Source organism: Mus caroli, unplaced genomic scaffold, assembly GCF_978045245.1.
Source record: "Mus caroli unplaced genomic scaffold, Mus_caroli_1 scaffold_2, whole genome shotgun sequence".
NCBI classification, from domain to species: Eukaryota; Metazoa; Chordata; class Mammalia; order Rodentia; family Muridae; genus Mus; species Mus caroli.
This window is the reverse complement of record NW_028227257.1, coordinates 176390728-176409530: the sequence shown is the minus strand read 5'-3', so window position 1 is coordinate 176409530 and position 18803 is coordinate 176390728. Positions and strand designations below refer to the sequence as shown.

At 47.8% G+C, this 18803-nt stretch overlaps 1 protein-coding gene across 3 annotated transcripts in view; it reads right to left on the bottom strand.

The window, feature by feature from the left end:
- Nucleotides 1-18316, bottom strand: part of Camk1d (calcium/calmodulin dependent protein kinase ID) — a 401559-nt gene extending 383243 nt beyond the window's left edge. For all 3 annotated transcript variants that reach the window (XM_021150928.2, XM_021150944.3, XM_029473783.2), the window contains exon 1: nt 17941-18316. In XM_021150928.2, coding sequence (XP_021006587.1) covers nt 17941-18032 — 92 coding nt within the window. In that variant the 5' untranslated portion in view covers nt 18033-18316. The remainder of the gene's footprint in view (nt 1-17940) is intronic.
- Nucleotides 18317-18803: the final 487 nt, after the last annotated feature.

Sequence of the window (18803 nt, the reverse complement as noted above, 5' to 3'; positions counted from 1 at the left end):
TCTTCAGACAGATCTAAATTCAAATCTTGCCTGAGGAGCTATCTGTCACATGACTTGAGGCCAGTCAGTTCTCCTCTTGTGTCAATCAGGACTTAATCAGCGAGATGTTCGCTGATTAAATGACCCTTCCCAAAGTCAGGTGTCCAGGGAAGCAGACTCTCAGATACCGGAAGCCATGTTTCTCTTTAGCATAGCATCCTCACACCCCACTGCGCCAGTCCTTGCAACCTCTTCAGATCATCTAGTACCACAAAGAATAGATGCTGGCAAAAGGAGGCTGTGGGGTTTCTCTTTACTCAGAAAGCTTGGCCAAGGCTGAAGGTGGAAGCTTTTGCCACAGAGTCAGTGGATCTGGGACACTGAGACAAAGAGCCTGGCAAATTCTGAGGGGGAAAAAAAAAACACCAAAAACCTTAGGAGGTTATAGCTGCAAATGCCTAGAAGTTTCTGTCTAGCTTCAATCCTGCAGACACTGTACCTTCTGATGTCTAGCTTCAATCCTGCAGACATTATACCTTCTGAGGAAAAAGAATGCACACCAAAGCATCATCTTCTGGCTTTAGATAAACTGACATACAAAACAGACAGACAGACAGACAGACAGACAGACAGATTATCCTAAAATTGTTAAAGGGCTCAGTTTATGAAGAAAAAAAAAAAACAGGCTAAGGTTATAAAGACAGCAGTCAGCATCATTTACCTCACAAGGGTGAGGACCTGATTTGATTCCCAGAACACACACATAAAGGTGGGTGTGATAGCACACACTTGTTTGTAATCCAAGCACTGGAGAGGCAGAGATGGATAAATTACAGGCTTCACTGGCCAGCCAGCCTAGCCTGACCTCAGAGCCCCAGGTCTCAGTGAGAGTCACTGTCTCAACAAACAAGGTGGACATTCCTGAGGAACTATACTCAAGGCTGACCTTTGGCCTCCATACTACATGTACATACACATATGTATGCACATAAGCACATACATCTGCATAAATACATACAAAAGAAAAAGAAAAAGCTACATATACCCTGCTTCTAGGAGAAATCTCAAGACAGCAAGAAGCCACACCAGAAAGGATGACTGCTGCTAAGCAGGCCTGCAGCAGAAAATCAGAGATGCCACAGAGGCAGCCAGCCTTGGCTACCCAGCTGCTAGAAGGGTGGAGTCATTCGCAATCATTTATCTTTCATTCTTACCTTCCACACTATGGAGCTAAGAGCTGCTTTGAAGTCCTAAAGTATATCCTAAATTTATTTCTCCCACAACTCATCTTTCTCTGCACAGTCAAGGAATTGAGGCAAAACCCACGGATTAAAACTTCCCGCTGGCTAATCTTAACAGAGTAATCCACAGCTGGAAAACAGTGGTGATTGAAAGACCCAGAGGAAGAAGAGGGGAGAGGAGATTCTCAATGGCTAATCAGCAGAAACAGCATTCAGGAAAGCAGGCTCCTTCAGTGACCACAGAGGAACTTGCACTGCTTAGGAATGTTTTCAGACAAACCAAACTCTGCAGTGCTGGGTGTTCTATGTATTTGGGGAGGGGGGCGGAATGAAGAAGCAATGAGTGTAAGAACATGTGTGTCTGTGTGGAAAGGGCTTTGGGTAACAAATTCCAGAGAAAATTGCACAGAAGAACAAAACAACTGCTGGGGACACAGAGCTCAGTTTCAGAGCATATAATAGGATACATAAGGTCTGGGTTCAGTTACAGGGAGGGAAGAAGGGGGGAGGAAGAAGGAAGGAAGGAAGGAAGGAAGGAAGGAAGGAAGGAAGGAAGGAAGGAAGGAAGGAAGGAAGGAAGGAAGGGGAAGGAAGGAGGGAAGAAAGGGGGAAGGGAGTGGGAGTGTGAAGGGGAAGGAAGAGGGGCGGAGGGAGGGAGGGAGGGAGGGAGGGAGAGATGGAGGGAGGGAGGGAGGGAGGGAAGGAGGGAGGGAGAGAGAGAGAGAGAGAAAGAGAGGGAAAGAGAGAAGAGAAGGGAAAGAAAGAGACAGAAAGGAAGACAGGCAGGCAGACACAGTGGTACACACTGTAACCTCTCTGCTGGCAGGGTGGAAACAGGAGCACTCCTGAGATTCACTGGGCTAGTCAAGCCTAGACTATCTGGCAAGTTCTAGGCCAATAAGAGACCCTATCTCAAAACAAGCAAACAACAACAAAAACCTAGGTAGACAGCTTCTAGAACCACCCTTAAGAGTTGATCTTTAGCTTCTACATATGAGTAACACATATGAGCAAACACACACACATGACAACTGACCCTCACTAGCGTGAGTCTAAGTTTGAAGGAACATAGGTGGCAAAGACCACAGGATGCTGCACATAGCCACAGAACCCAAGGGAAGGGACCAGAGAGCTACTGTGGCCTTTCTTTCATCTGAACTATCTGAGCAACTGGAGGGAGCCATAGACTGACTGGTGATTGCAACTGGGACCCATCATATTCCTCACTATGATGACAGAGTGCAGCCATCCTGGGCCAGAGAGATAACATGCAGGAGTCTCCCAGCATTGCTCATCCCAGGGACACTGAAAAGCTGTTGAGTGGATGAGTGATTGACTGCTCCCACCATGACTAGTTGACCTCCTCCCTGCCGTAACCATGTGACCACCACCCCTTAACTCCAGCCCTACGGCTATGAGATGTCAGTATCTCTTCCTCACTCTTTCTCGGAGCTCATTGCAACAAAAGCAACACTTTGACAACGATTTCTAAAGGGCTCTTGTGTCGAGTAACATGGATTGTCAACTCGATAGGATGTAAAATCAACTAAAGACAAGCCTCCAGGCATGACTGGCTTAAGTGAGGGGGGAAGATTCCTGTGGGTGGCACCAGTTCACGCACTGGGTATCTGGACTGCATGAGAAGAAAAACAACAGCTAGCACTCCCCCAGCCCCCTCCTTCCTAATGGCTGACCAGCTAGCTTATACTTATGCATGTCTGTCGTGACTTCTCCCATCATGATCTACTGTGATGTAAAACACATCCTTCCTCCATTAAGTCACTTTTGACAGGAACAAGAGAAATAAGCAATAGATCTTTAATGCTTGCTTTCTTGTTCTTGGGAACATGCTATCCATCCCAGGAAGGAATCAAGGTCTCTCCACTGAAAGTAATCAAACGATGGGGTCTAGCACCCACCTGCTCAAAGCTCAAGTTTGTGTTCTTCACTTTGTCCTCATAATACGAATCATGCCTACATCCCTCAAGTTTTCTCTTCTTTCTTTCTTCCTTTTTTTTCTTCCTTTTTTTCTTCTTGTGATAAGATCCTCACCATAAGCTGGAAAGATAGTACACTGTTATCTTCACTTCATCATGAAGAAACAAAAACTCTGGGCTTTGAGGACTTTGGGATGAAGCCCACTTAGCAGAATGCTTGCCTGTCGTGCTCAAACTTTGGTTTGGTCCCCAGCACTACGTAAGCTGGGCGTGGTGGTGCATACCTCTAAATCCAGTCTTAGGGAGATAGAGGAGGACCGAGAGTTCAAGGCCATCCTCAGCCACGGCTACAAACTGAGTCTAAGGTCATCCTGAGCTACATGTGAGCTTGTCTCAAAAAACGCAGGGGAAGAGAAGACAGTAAAACAGCTCAGTGGGGGTCCAGAGGTGCCTGCTTCCAAGCATGACTGCCTGAGTTTAAGCCCCATGACCCACAACATCAAGGAAATAGCCAGCTCCTGAAAGTTGTCCTCTGACCTCCACTGTACATGCATGCATGCATGCATGCATGCATACATACATACATGGAATAAAAAATTTAAGACAAAATGTTTAAAGATTAATTTAAAAAGCAATTCAGGTGCTATGACTCAGTCACGGCCTCCCTCATAGCTCTAAGTGGCACAGCTGGAATTAGAATGTCATCCATCCAATCGGAGGCCACGTTGCCCTGCTTCTATTCATGGTCCCCATTCCTGTCAAGCATTTAAGCATTTACTAAGGACACTGGCATTCCATCTGAGCCAGGTTCTGTCCATGGGTAAGGCCTGCCCCGGGGGACCCACCTCAGCACAGTAGCATAGGGACCCAATATGCCCCACCCTCAGCTCTGCCTGCCTCCCTGATAGGGACACATGACCTGTGATCCACAACACAGCACAGCGGAAGGAAAGCAGGCAGAGGGAGCAAAAGGACTATCCACTCCACGCAGCACTTCTCAGCAGCCCATCACATCCACAGGAGAACTCACACCTGCAACGTGAAGCCCAAGGCCACAAGCGTGTGAAAGCAAGGACCAAGGCAAAGCCCACAAAACAGGCTGCACTCTAGGAACCATGACTGCACCAGAGCTGCACTTGTGCTTCCCAACCTTCAGTGTCTACACCCACAAGGCACGGCAAGAAAAATCTCAGCCAAAGAGCTACTGACCTGGATGTTGTCAGGTTTCTTCATGGAACCTTGGACAGGTCACTTGATCACCAGGTTTTATAGCCTATATAAGAAGATTGCTGGGGAACTTGCTCTCCATGCCCTAAGAAAGACACCACCATCTAATTGCAAGATGCAATGATTCCAAAAATCCTCTCAAGGAAGTGTACCAGTCAGCTTTCTGTCACTATAACAAAGACTAGAGACCAAGAGAAGGGATCTCCTTGGGCTCAGTTTTGGCAGTACGGGGCTGATAGCTCCGTTGATTCTAGTCCTGTCATAAAATAGCATATCATAGTGGGGCAGATGGGGGGGCAGATGCTTACCTGGTGGCCAAACCCAAGAGGGAAAGAGATTCACAGCGTGGAGTCCCAACATCACCCCTAAAGACCTCTCCCTAGAGCCCAGCTTTTGAAAGGTCTACCATCTTCCAACAGTATCAAGACAGGAACCAGCCTTTAACATAGAAATATTTGGTAAATATCTAAGATCCAAACCACAGAAGATGGAGACATAGTGCCTGCCTAGCATGCAGGAGACCTGGCCTTCAATCTTCAGTACCACATATATCAATTGTGGCCCATGTGTACAAACCCAGCATCTGGAAGGTAGATGCAGGAGGATCAGCAGTTGAGAGTTTATCTACAGCTACACAGCACCTTTGGGGCTACGAGAACCATGGCTGAGAAGGTGGCTTAAAGGTATGAGGTATTTGCACTTTGTCAGAGGAAAGGGCTGAGTGTGAAACGGTATTTATTCTGTCACCTATCATGGGGCAACTGAGAAGCCACTCCTATCTTGTCCTGTCAGGGACAGGCGGCCGGCCACGTGTGGGTGTGATTATTGTTTATCTCCATTTGCTCGTGTGTATTATTAGGTCTCTACAAGCCTGTTAAGTGGCATCTCATCCTGGCACCAGGTTCCATCACACTGCTGAGTCTGGGGACATCTTTAGAGGTGGTGATCACAGCAGAAGAGGTGATCATGACAGTAAGTCAAGGAATGCCACCACCACACTGGCCAAGCTAGCACAAAACACCGATATGCCTCACACCGCCAGTCATTCGTGGCACTCAACCAAGACAGCCACCACCATATCCACAGCCAACATCAAACCTGTGTGCAGTGCCCAACCACAGCTACCAGGAGAACGACAAGAGGTCAATAATATCACCAATCAATAAATATCCACTGCCCTACCATAACCAAGAGGCTGCCCCATTAAACTTCAGGAGCATCCATTTCCTGGAAAAACTGATATCCCAAGGTTCATCCAGCCATCCAGTCCAGTCTTCTTTATACCTGCTGTTAGATGTGTCTCCAGAACTCTCATGGAGAAATTGATTGCACAAAGCCACCCACTAATAGCATTTGTAGATGGGGCCTATGAGAAGTCATCAGGATTGAAGAAGAACATGAGAGTGGTCCTCCATAATTTTAATAGTGGCTTTCCAAAACAAGCAATCCATACAGAGGCAGAGGCAGAGGCAGAGGCAGAGGCAGAGGCAGAGGCAGAGGCAGAGGCAGAGGCAGAGGCAGAGGCAGAGGCAGAGGCAGAGGCAGAGGCAGAGGCAGAGGCAGAGGCAGAGGCAGAGGCAGAGGCAGAGGCAGAGGCAGAGGCAGAGGCAGAGGCAGAGGCAGAGGCAGAGGCAGAGGCAGAGGCAGAAAGAGGCAGAAAGACACAGAAAGCCAGAGAGAGAGAGCTACACACATACATACATAGACACAAACACATACAGGGGGAGAGAAACAGAGAGAGACAGAGAGTAAGAGAACTTTCTAGAACATCTCCTACCTGCAAATAAAGCCCACCAGATACCAAGCAAATGCATTAGTTATGTTCTTGAAGCTCTAGAATTGTAACACAAGCAAGTAAAGCTCTTTTCTTTGTAAACTATCTAGTCTATAGTTTGTCGTTACAGCTACAGAAAATGCACCAAATACCCTTTCATGGTTTTTAAATTCTCTCACTAGATAATATTTATTTTTACTATTTCTTTTTGTTAAAGATTTACTTACTTACTTTATGTATGAGCACACTGTAGCTTATCTTCAAACTATAGCTGTCTTCAGACACACCAAACAAGGGCATTGGATCCTATTACAGACAGCTGTGAGCCACCATGTGGTTGCTGGGAATTGAACTCAGGACCTCTAGAAGAGCAGTCAGTGCTCTTAACCACTGAGCCACCTCTCCAGCCCTATTTCTTTTCAAAAGTTTCCCTTACAGTGTCAATCACTTAAAAACTAATACTGAAAACAATGTAATAATAGTAATAAATAATGACAAGAAGGAGGAGAAGGAACAGGAGGAAGAGGAGGGAGAGGAGGAAGAAGATGAGGGAGTGGAGGAGAAGGAGGAGGTGGAGGAAAAGGAAGAGGTGAAGAAAAAGCAGAAGAAGCAGAAGCAGAAGCAGAAGCAGAAGCAGAAGCAGAAGCAGAAGCAGAAGCAGAAGCAGAAGCAGAAGAAGCACCTAGTAGGGCCAGATAGATTATTATACTAAGAAACTCTGGGGGAAGATTCAAGGTCACTATATGCCCAATTTAAGCGCCTTCTCAAAAGATGATAGCTTCATTTTCAAAGGTGAGCATATTGCTAACATGATAAAGGCTTGTTCATAAAGCTATCATCTTTATAATAGAATAATGCCTCCTGGGTGACATAGGCCTCATTATATACTGTCTCACAGCTGGCTTGGCTCATTTGGGACTTATGAAATGTCTGTAATGTGAGCATATGATTCACGTGGATCAAGGTAATCAAGTCATACTGAGGGAGAGATCAAGATTCTCGGTCCTCCAAGTACTGGGAGTGGGGGGAGATGGAGGGAGGGTCTGGGGGACTTTTGGGATAGCATTTGAAATGTAAATGAAGAAAATACCTAATTAAAAAAAATAAATTAAAAAAAAAAAAACCAGATTCTGGATCCTGACTAACAGAGCTAGCAAGAAAGGGCAGGTTCCCATCCTCTATGCCCCCCGTGAATTTGCCCAAGTTGAAATTTGCTCAGGACTCTCACAAGTAGGTTACTAAACATAGGGCGCATGGGATGGACCCAGATGGAGGCCTAAAATCATTGCTCCCTCCCGGCCAGCAGCTTCTGACAGCCTGCGCTGTCCTGCCACACGTATCCATAGAAGGGCAATAGTTTGCTTTCCTTCTTTATGGTCAGCACCTCCTCTATGTCTCCAACTCCAGCAAGCAGCTCTGTTCCCAGCATGAGATGAGAGGGAAAAGCTCAGAATTGGGAGCCAGAAGGCTCATCTCTCTCCACTCTGCCGCATTTTAGCCTGGGTTGTTTAACCCCTCTGACCTTTGGTTTGCTTATCTGTAAAATGGGGGTGAGAACTGCGTTCATTTACCATGAAGCTACTTGAAGAGTCAGAAGAAAGCAGAGCTATAACAATTATTTTTCCACACTGTAAAATAACACAGAGAACAAAAGGGTGGTACATCAACTCAGAATCCCGGTGTGTGGGAAGATGGCTGGGCAGCTGACAGTGCTCACTCTGCAAAGGTTAGGACCTGAGTGTGTATCCTCCGCATCCACATGAAATGCCAGTCATGGCTGGACATTATTATAACCTCAGCAGTTGTGGCAGTGACAGGCAGGTTCAGAGAGCACTGGCCTGCCAGACTAATCAGAAACAACTAAATTTCCTATCAGTGAGCAACCCTGTCTCATTCAATAAAACAGAGAGTGACAGGAAAACACCAACGTCCTGCTGCAACCTCCTCAGGCACACATAAGGGTGAGTATGTGCACACGCGCGTGCATGCCCCACACCCATGCAATGCACACTAGAATAATTAATGTAATTAAAATTAAACATAGCACTTATCTAGCAGATAGCATGCCTGAGACCCTACATTCAATCCACAAAAGTGAAAAAAAAATGAAAATGAAGTGTGGAATCTGGGTATGGTGGTCCACGCCTGTAATACTGGCACTTGGAAGATGAAGCAAAGAGAATCAGGAGTTCGAGGTCATTCTTGGCTACCTAGAGACTCCAAGCACAGCTTGAGATAAATAGAAAACTAACCCCCCCAAAGGATAGATAGATAGATAGATAGATAGATAGATAGATAGATAGATTACACACACACACGTGTATGTGTGTGTGTGTGTGTGTGTGTGTGTATGAATGAAGAAGCATTAATCAACACTGACATTTCTATATATGTTCCCCTAAAGAACTGAAAACACGGTCTTAAGAAGAGACTTGCATATCTGGATTGATAGAAGCATTATTCACATTTGCAAGAAGTAAAAACTGTACTGGTCTATTGATAAAAAGATAAGCAAAAAAATGTAGTACATCCATACAGTGAACTATGACTGCTTTACAGGCTGGAGAATCACAATGCCTACTACAGCTTAGGCAAATGTGACACTCTAGGTAAAATAAGCTTAAACACACAAGGCCGTGAGTCCACTCATGGAAGCCATGTTAAAGAACTCAAAACCAGAGAGACCAAATGTGGGATGCTGGCTGTCGGGGACCTGGGGGACAGAAAGAGAACGTGATTGGTTATGAGTATAAAGGTCCCATTTGGGAAGAGTGAAAAATTCTATAGATGGATGGTGGTGGTGGTTGCCCAACACGGATGTTCTGAAAGTGGCGTCTACAACTAGAAATGGCTGCGATGGTTAAGGTCTATGTTACTATTTAACCACAATTGTTGAACGGAAATAGCAGGAAACAAATGTGAAGTCTTGTTATTACATCACAGTTGTAAAAGGGGCCAAAGGGGCCACAGAAAGCCCACACTACGTTCATCTTTACTAACCACCAAGTCCCTTGCATTCTCATGGGCTCCAGGGTTCTCCCTAGGCCTGAGCAAGACACTAATTACCATACAAAGTTGACTTCCTAGAGAAAATATACATCAGAAAACAGCCGTGAAAGCTTAGAAGAAAGTCTTAAAATAGACCTTGTCTAGTTCGAGGGCAGCCTCACTTTGGCAATCAAGGCAATCACAGTCCTTGATGCTTTTTACCTATTATGCGTCCTATAACAAGGTCTATATGTGGCCTATAACAAGGCCTATATGTGGCCTATAACAAGGGACTGATTAACCAACAACTTCCTCTTCCAGGGGCTGCCTGAGGTTTTATTTAATACAGTGCTTTCAGGATTCCCTAGACTTCATAATTGGGGTGGGAAGACCTGCCTACCATGGGTAGCACCATTCCCTAGACTTCATAGATGAGAATGGAAGCAGAATAGCATCATGCATTTATTGTTCTCTGCTTCCAGTTATGGGTGTGGTTGTGACCAGCTGTTTCGAGTGCCTGATGCTTTGACTACCCCCCCCCCATCATTGACTGTATGATGGAACTAAAGGGTAAAATGAACCCTTTCTCCATTGAGTTCCTTTTGTCAGGACAATTTTTTTCTCATCAGCAGGAAAAGGAACTAAGATACACTGCATGGCTGCACGTGAATGTTTGTATGTGTGCAGGTGCACATATGCATGTGGGTGGATGTGAACATATGTGAACATGTGTGTGGAGGCCAAAAGACAACCTCAGTGTCATTCCTTAGGTACCATCCACCATATTTTTGAGACAGGGTCTCTCCCTGGCCGAGAAATTATCAAGTAAACTAGGCTAGCAGGCCAGAATGCCCCAGGAATACACCAGTATCTTCCTCCCCAGTGCTGGGATTAAAAACACGTGTGGGATTACAAACCCAGAAATTTTTGGTGAGTTCTGGGGTTCTAACTAAGGTAGTTCCAAATGAGCTATCTCCTCCACCCCAAAGGTTGTAAACTATACAAGTCTGTGATGAAATGACATTTTTAGGTAAGTGACTTCAGTCATCAAATAAAAATACTATTCTCAGAGTTGGAGATACAGCTCATGCACAAGATCTTAAGAGATTCCATTTGCAGTACCACAAAAGAAAAAGTTTTTATGTATGTATGCACATACACATATGCATTACTTGCAATAAGACACAAGGTGGAAACAAACAACTGCCCTAAAGGAACAGCATACTAATGCTGAGGAAACACGGCAGCAGCACAAAGACTGCAGTGTGTCTCTAAGAAGACTCTTGCACCAGCTGATGTAGACTGAGTTTTCAAACTCAGCTCAGGAAACAGGAAGAGAAGCAGAAGCACAAATCTGGTTAGCCAGCCAGAGGAAGGGATGGTAACAAAGTAGGTCACTCCCGCTCCCGCTCACGGCTGGCCTAGAGAAGACTTTCAAGCTGAGTCTTTTGGTTAATGCTAGCACTATATGGTTTAATCACCTCCTGCTGGCAAAAGCTGTGAATGGTCCAGGACAGTCTTCAGACCTACAAACAGCCTCTGAGGAGCAGGGGCTAATGACAGAGAGCTGCCGTTCACTGAGCTCAAACTCACACAGTGTTCTTGATGGTTTTGCTCCACCCTTCACCTCATCTTCATTGCTACCCTCCTATTGGGTCCTTCACTACCTGATTTTATGGAGGAGGCCAGAGGGCTCAGAATGGTCAAGAAAGACCAAAAACCACACAGCTAGGAAACAATGAAGCCTGACAGAACCTGTACTGGCTCCCAGGCAATCTCTAAACCATGTTTATAGCTGTACTTGAAGAACAATTAGCAGGTGTTCTCCTCTGGCTGAATGAGAGAGTTTGTCTGTGGCTGCTTAAATTAATTTTCTGAAAGGTTAAATACAAATTCTGCATATTTGCAACAAGAGTGTCCAAAAATTAATTTCCAGCAGACACTAGCATGTTCTTCTCACTGGTCCTAGCCTGGATGAACCTTAGGTATATCACAGCTCCTGTTTATCCAATCCCAATTTTGTGGAATTGAATCCCCTATAACAATCCAAGAGGTGGTAACTTCTATCTCCACCTAGACCCAGAAGGATTAAGGAAATACCTAGTGTCTCTGAGCTACCAACAGCTGTGCTGATGTGAACTTCCTATTTCATTTTTATTACTTCCCCTTCCCAGGTTCAGCAAATCATCTATCTTAAACATTTGTCCCCAAGACACAGTGTGAACCAAGAATAGAATCGGTAGGGCTGCAGAGATAGCTGGGAACGTGGAAGACCTGAGTTGGATTCCCAGAACCCACATTTAAAAGCCAGGTATGGTTGCATGCACTTGTAATCCCAATGTTGGGGAAACAGAAAACCAGGTGGGTCCTAGGCCAGACGAACCAACCTTCCTAGTGAGTTCCAACCCAGTGGTGGCAAGCTCTGTCTCTTAAACCAGCTGGACAGGCAACACCTGAAGACCTATATCCTTGCATGACCTCTGGCCTACACACACACACACACACACACACACATAGGAGGTTTATTTTGGTCCCGGTGAAACACACGTAGCACAGGGCTAAAGTTGTGGAATCAATGTGGTCTGCCACAGAATGAACTTGACCATCTAGGGCATGCATTTGGAGGTTATTCTTGCTAGGATTTGAGGGTGAATGGGGAACTTTGTATACACTGTATATACATTGTATATACAGTGTATAATAAACTTTCTTTTAAAAATCAAATAGGATCTAGTCAAACCCCAGCCAAAAGAAGAAATGCTCTCCAGCACCATAGAAAGTCATAAGGGCATAACTGACATAGGCTGAGGGGGGAAAAAAAGTGCTGGCATCCCTCCCAGAGTCCACACGTCCTCCTGCTTTAACTACATAAGCACTGAACTGGCCATACTGAGTCAGAAAAGAAACCTGCCCAGATGCCTATGCCATCAGTCTTGCATAGCCACCTCTCAGAAATCCCTTCACTAATTAAAGGGACGTGTACACAGTGGCCTTTGGATTCCCTGCTGGTCCCTGTGAGATCCCAGGCATGAGGTCCAGTAACCTGACAGCCTCTGGCAAGATGACCAATAATATGACAATTCCCTACTGAGCTACCACCTAAGCCTTCAGAGAGGGGAGAGGAAGAAAAGAGGGAGGAGAGAGATTGGAGGGGGATTTAGGAGATTTATCTGGGGAAAGGAGAGATTAGAGGGATTTATGGAGACTCAACCAAAGGAAAGCCCAACAGGTTAACCCCTGAAGTCCTCTCCTGGGAGCACATGGACGTCCACCTGAGACCAAGTCCTCTCCTGAGAGCAGCCAAGCACAGCCACTGTGCACTCAGAGACCAGCTTAAACCATAAAGTGAGGCTTGAGACCCAACCCTCATTAGACCCTCTGGGGAGAAGCCCTAGCCCAGAGTTCACTTCCCAGATCCCACTCAGCTAAAGCATAGAGACCCCAGAGCTCCTAACACACAGTCACCTCCCCATCCCACTGAACTGTCTGCACTCCCCTGGGGCACGGTAGGGACATCCCAACTTTGGCTCTCAGGCCTGAAAGTCAGTTTTCATCACAGCAAAGCCAAAAATCTAGAACATAGCAGGCATTCATCTCAAAGGTAACCTTAGAGATGTAAACCAAATCGATATCATACCTCCAAACAAGCCTGAGAGCTAAGCCCCCGGAGAGGCAGGCCTGCTCCCTTGCTAGGCTTCCAGACGCCGCTCTACACAGATACTAAGAATCCGACCGACCTCAGGTGCAGCAGTGTAACCAGTGGTGCAAGTATGTAAACCGAACCAAGTAGCTTTGCAAGGGAACCCCCCATCCTGTCCCCCAGGCCCCCCACTCCCACCAAAAGAAAAGAGAAACCTATGTCCCATCTAGGATTTCAGACAACTCACTTTTGGCCTCAACAGGTATGTTCAGTGAGCAGTGTGTGGATAGTACAGGTGGGAAGGAAGGTTCCTGAACCCATAGAAATATTCATTTATTCACCTCCTAAAGCAGCACCCAGCAGGCACTTGATTAATGAAATAGATTCACTGCCGCTCCCTCTATTCGGGATAAGCAGCTGGTCTGGGCTGTTTCATCCACAGCTTGAATGGTCATAAAAATATCCCTCCATAGCCATTGAACCTAATGGTGCATGCCATTAATCCCAGCACCTAGGAGGCAGAGGCAGACAGATGTCTGTGAGTTCAAGGCCAGCCTGGTATACAACTTGAGTCCAGGACAAGCCAAAGATCTTGCACAAAAATAACCTGTCTTTCAAAGGAAAAAAAAGTCCCTCCACAGGGTTGGGAAGATGGCACGGGGTTGATACAGAGCTTGATGCACAAGCACGAGGACCTGTGTTTGATCCCCAGCACCCAGGGAAAAGCTGGGGTTCATGGTGCTTAGAACACCATGCTGTAGAGACAGACAAATATCTGGGCTCCCTGGCCAGCTAATCCAGCTAATAGGTAAACTCCAGGCCAATGAAAAACCCTGTCTCAAAAACCAGGATCCAAGGTCTACTTACAAATGCATGCACAACATGTGCTCACTCACCTGCAAGCGCGCGTGTGCGCGCGCGCGCGCGCGCGCACACACACACACACACACTTAAGTAGAAATGAGGTGCACCTAGTCACACAAGGCAACTCCAAGGAGCAACAATTAGAAATGCCTTCCAGATACAAGTGAACCACAAAATATTGGGTTGTCAGGGCATTTGAGAACCTCCCCTCAACTGTTCTCCAAATGGTAGACGTGAAGTTCCTGTTTTCTTCAAACGGTGCTAAAGGAGATCCATGTGGCTGGGAAATAGTCAGTAAAGTGTTTGTCTTGTAAACATGAGGGCCAGAGCCCAATGTCCAGAACCCATACTTTTTAAAAAATTAAATAATAAAAATCATATGCTAGGCCTGGTAGCACGCACTTGTAAGGCAACTAGAGAAGCAGAGGCAACACTCAGGCTGGTCCCAAGGGCCTGCTGCTCAGACAGCCTCGCCTGGTGAGTTCCAGGCCAATGGGAGAGCCTATCTCAAAGGGGAAGGGGGTGGGCCCTGAGGAAAAACAGCCAAGATTGTTCTCTGGCCTACACCCCTACATGTGATATACACACATGCATGCACCTGCACACAGACACACATAAACAGGGACACACACACCAGCAAAAATGCCTGTAACAGCCTGGCAAATGCGCCAACAGAAATGTTTACCATTCCTAATTTGCTGTTATACAACATTTATCTGCTCTCACTGTGTGCCAAGGATCTGAAAACATGTTGTTGATTAATAAACAGTAATTAAGTCTCACCACCTCAGTCAGAGATATGGTTAGGTTCTGGGATCCCCCTTTGCAGGATACTAAAATGAAGCACAGAGGGTGAATGCATTGCTTGGGGCCTGACTTGAAGGTGCCTTAGACATACCCATGTCTGCTCCTGACCCCCCTCAATTTCTTCTTCCATCCTCATGATCCAGTCATCTCTCCCTGGGCCCCTATTCAGCAAGGTCCCCCTAAGCACACTGACAAAATGGCTTGACCCTCTGCTTCTAACATTAAACCTTCTAGCCTATAAGGAAAAATACTGGATAAGATTGCCAAATACAAGATTACAAAGCCTGGCAAGTGCATATTCCTCCAGGATTGTGTGTTTGTTTGTTTGTTTTCAAAAGCACCATTTTCTGGCGGGGATTTTTCTGCCTTAGGATCTTGAAGGTGTTTGGTGAAGGTGTGGGGGCCAGGATACTGGAGCTACACAGATCTTTGGGCACAGAGTCCAGTTATTTTTATCTACACCTCTACTAGACTTCATTACAAATAAGGGGAAAGTCCAGATTTCAAACCCACACAGAAGAACAGAAAGTACATCTACAGTAAGGTTCAGACTGAGATCACTAGACTTGGCCCAGGGTGAGCCAGACATTCTCAACTTGGGGCCACTTCTAGCAAGGCCAGGGAAATAGTGCACTGTTAATAAGCCAAGAACTTTGAAATCTTTGCACATTTAGACAACAGGTTGTTCCTAATTGTGGCTTATGTGAACCCTTATTAAAATTGGCTTTCCATATGCTAAAATGCTTTTTAAACTATCTGAGTCCTGACATATAACTCAGGCCTCACATAGTAGGCTAGGCAAGCACTTGGCTACTTTCATGTTAAATGATTAGTTTTAGACTACACGGTGGCTCGGTGGCACTGAGGCTCAGGACGGCTGCTCATTCAGGAACTGGAAAGATGTCTGGGTCAGTCTACCACACGAGCATGAGGAAATGAATTTGTATTCCCATCACCCACATAAAAGCCAGCCACTGCAGCACTCATCTGTAATCCCAGCACAGCTGGATCCCTGAAGTTCCTCAGCCAGCCACTCTGGCCAAACAGATCAGCCCCAGGTTCAGTGTGAGACCCCAGTTCAGAAAGTAAGGCAGAGAGTGAAGGTGGGAGACAGGCAATGGTGACCTCTGACCCCTCATACATGTGCACACTCACGCCTCCTCTGCCTAGCTCTATTATCTCCATCACTTGGTAGTTAGCTTGTTAGCTCACAGCCTCTCAGTTGCCCCATTCCTCATCTGAAAACTATGGGTAAGACTAATGTCATAAATTTAGGGTGTCAGTTAGATGAATTAATACACACAAGGGCCATAGAACAAATGCCTAGTGCTTTGTATACCTTTAAGAATGCCACCATAGGCTAAGTGGTGGTGGCACATTTCTTTAGCCCTAACACTTGGGAGGCAGAGGCAGGTGGATCTCTTGTGAGTTCAAAACCAGTCTGGTCTACAAAGCACGTTCCAGAACAGCCAAAGCTACACAGAGAAACCCTATTGTGTCATTCGACTGTTTTTATCTTGATCATTTTATTTCTAGTACCGTCCTAGGTACCCTGCCAGCATCACACCAGGGAGTTTCTGAATTCTTTTCAGACAAATGGTACCCTAGAAGACAGCTCAAGTCCATGAAGTTGTTCTGCCTGCGCTCAAGTCAACACGGAGGCAAAACTCCATCCTTTCCAGGATGGCAGCCTCTCCAGTCAAACCAAGCAGGGTGTTACACAGCACAGTCTACTCAAAGCCGGCTCCCTGAGCTCAGCAGCCTGGCCACTGCAGAGGTGCAGGTACAGTGCTGGGGCTTTGCCAATGAGCAGAGTCTATAAAGAGAGATTGTAGCCACCTGCCTTAAGGCTGCAGGCAAAGGGGCCCTTCAGGCCGGCAAAAGACACGTAAGGGGTTCACACCTGAGGGTATTCCTCAATCTGCCATCCCCTCACCTGCAGCCATATGCCAGGTCCCTGACTGACAACCAGTTTAAGACTGATAAACACTTCTGTTTTCCTGTTAACTTGTGCGGCTCAGATGCACAACCTCAAACCTCAATGACAAATTTTAAAAGTTTGGACCAGAAGTAATCTCTTAGCCAGGAACCCCGTCCCCACCCCCACCCTCTGTACTAAAAAGCTAAGAGCCCTCTTGTTTTATTTCCACAAAGACAGCAAGTAGGTGCACAGAGATGCCTTCCCTGGTGCCCAGCAGACACAGCAGGGTGACCCTATTGAGAGCTTCAGCACACTGCACAGGTCTGTCCCAGGAATCTGGGAGCACAGCTGAGAAAGCCACCCTTCAACTTGTCTCTGGGGGGCACACTGCAGATGGGGTGCGGGAGGGGTGGAGGGAGATAATTACCAATATTTAGCTGTGGGACTCTGCACTTGGAGCAGGTTTGAAAACTGAGGTCCTGGAAAAGCAAACCAAGCGCAGAAATAAGAAGGCCGAGAGGGCAGGAGGAAAGAAAAGCGCCCAGCAACACAGGTACACCCGGGAATCGCCTCCTCCTTTTCTCCGAGTCATCAGCACCCCCCTAAACCCCAGCAAAGGTTCTTTTCACGGAGCACGTGTGAAACTGTATCTTTATGTACAGATACCGATCAAAACCAGAAACCGATCAAGTGGTGGAAGAAAATAACTTGAACTTCAGACTCATTCCGCAGCGCTGAATTCTTTCGCAGCCCCTGTACCTATCTGAGGCGCTTCAAAACAAAACAAAGCCAACTCATGCGCAGGAAGGGAACTGCAGCTGTACTGAGTGGCACATGTTCAGAGCTCTGATGACACACACTTTTGATTATTTCTGCTTTCTGGAGATGTAACCATCAAGCATGAGCCCCGGAGAGAACCGCCCCTAAAGACTCACTGATCCTCCTCCCACCCGGACATGAACCCCAGCGCCGGGCATCTGACCCTATGGTGAAATGTACACACAGATGAAGCTCTGACCACATGTCACTCTGAACACTGCGAAATTCTTCCCTCCCATCATCCTGAGGCCAGCCAAAGTCTTGTCTACACCTAGTACGTGCATATGTCAATTCCATAGGAATATATGATGTAAGGGTAGGACCAAAAGCTGAATTTCCTCGTGACCACTTTCGTCGACCCAGTGCGCCCATACACACGATGAGTAAGTGCACACAGCCAGCGATCAGCGAGATCCACCATGCTCAGCCCACAGTCACGCGTGGGGAGAAAATCAGTGGAGGGCGGTGGTGGCAAGGGAAAAGGAAAGTCGCCCGCCCGCGTGGGCTGTTCTCTGCGCGCCCTGCGCTCCCCTCCCCCGCCCAGGAGAGGTGTCAACCGTGGGCGCAGACCCACGCGGTGGACTCGCGGAGGGTCCCCATAAGAGCGGACTATGGGACAATGAGGACGCATCGACCAGCCAGTTTCTGCCGCGGTGGCGGTGGCGACGGTAGCAGCAGGAGCAGCCGATGCTGCTGCCGCCACCGATGCTACTTCCACCCGCTGGTCCCCAGCACCCACTTACGTTCCGAGGGTCTCCTTGAACTCGAAGATCTTCTTAATGTCTTCTGCTTGCTTTTTCCAGGAGGAGCTGCTCTCGCCGTTCTCCCGGGCCATGGCAGACCAATGCTGTAGGGCGGCCAAGGGTTGTGCTGGGGAAGGGGCGCCGGAGGCGCGGCGCGGGCTCCGGGGGATGCCCGGCGCCGGGATGCGGAGCGGGAGGATGCGGAGCGCAGGGAGGCTCGGGCTGCCGCAGAGCTTCCTCTTCGGCAGTTTCCTCTTTCGCCTTGGCTGCTGCCGCCGCGGTCCCTCCCTGGCTCTAATTTCTACTGCTCTCCGGCAAAGACTTCCTGCCTCTGCCGCCGCCTGCCAGCCTCACTTTCTGCTACTTTCTTGCTTGGCTCCTGCTCCCTCCCCGCCGCCCGCCCCACTCCCCCAGCCCGCCTCCTCCCGCGGGCTCCCCGCCCTCCCAGTGCACCCGGCAGCCTCCCCGCCTCCCGCGAGGCGGCCTTCGGGGATGTCCCGCTCCCCCTCCCCTCCCCAGGAGCTCCGTGCTTGGGCGACGGGGTGCAGCACTTGACCACGGAGCCACGCACGCTCCCGGGCCGTCCGCGCACCCTGGGTCCCCGGGCGAGGGCGGGTGGGAGAACCCAGCAGGTGCAGGGCGCCGGAACGCGCGGGGGAGCCCTAGGCTTTAGGGAGCTTTATTATGAAGTCAATGCTGGGGGCGCCCGGGCTTTCCCTCTTCGAGCAGGAGGGGGCGCCTCTGCTTGGCGCTCGGAAGCTCTCGGCAAGGTGGGGTTGCGCGGCTCACGGATGCGGGGCGCCCAGGGCGGGGCGCCTTCGCGTACCCAAGAGCGGGTGACCCAAGCCTGCTGTGCAGGAGGG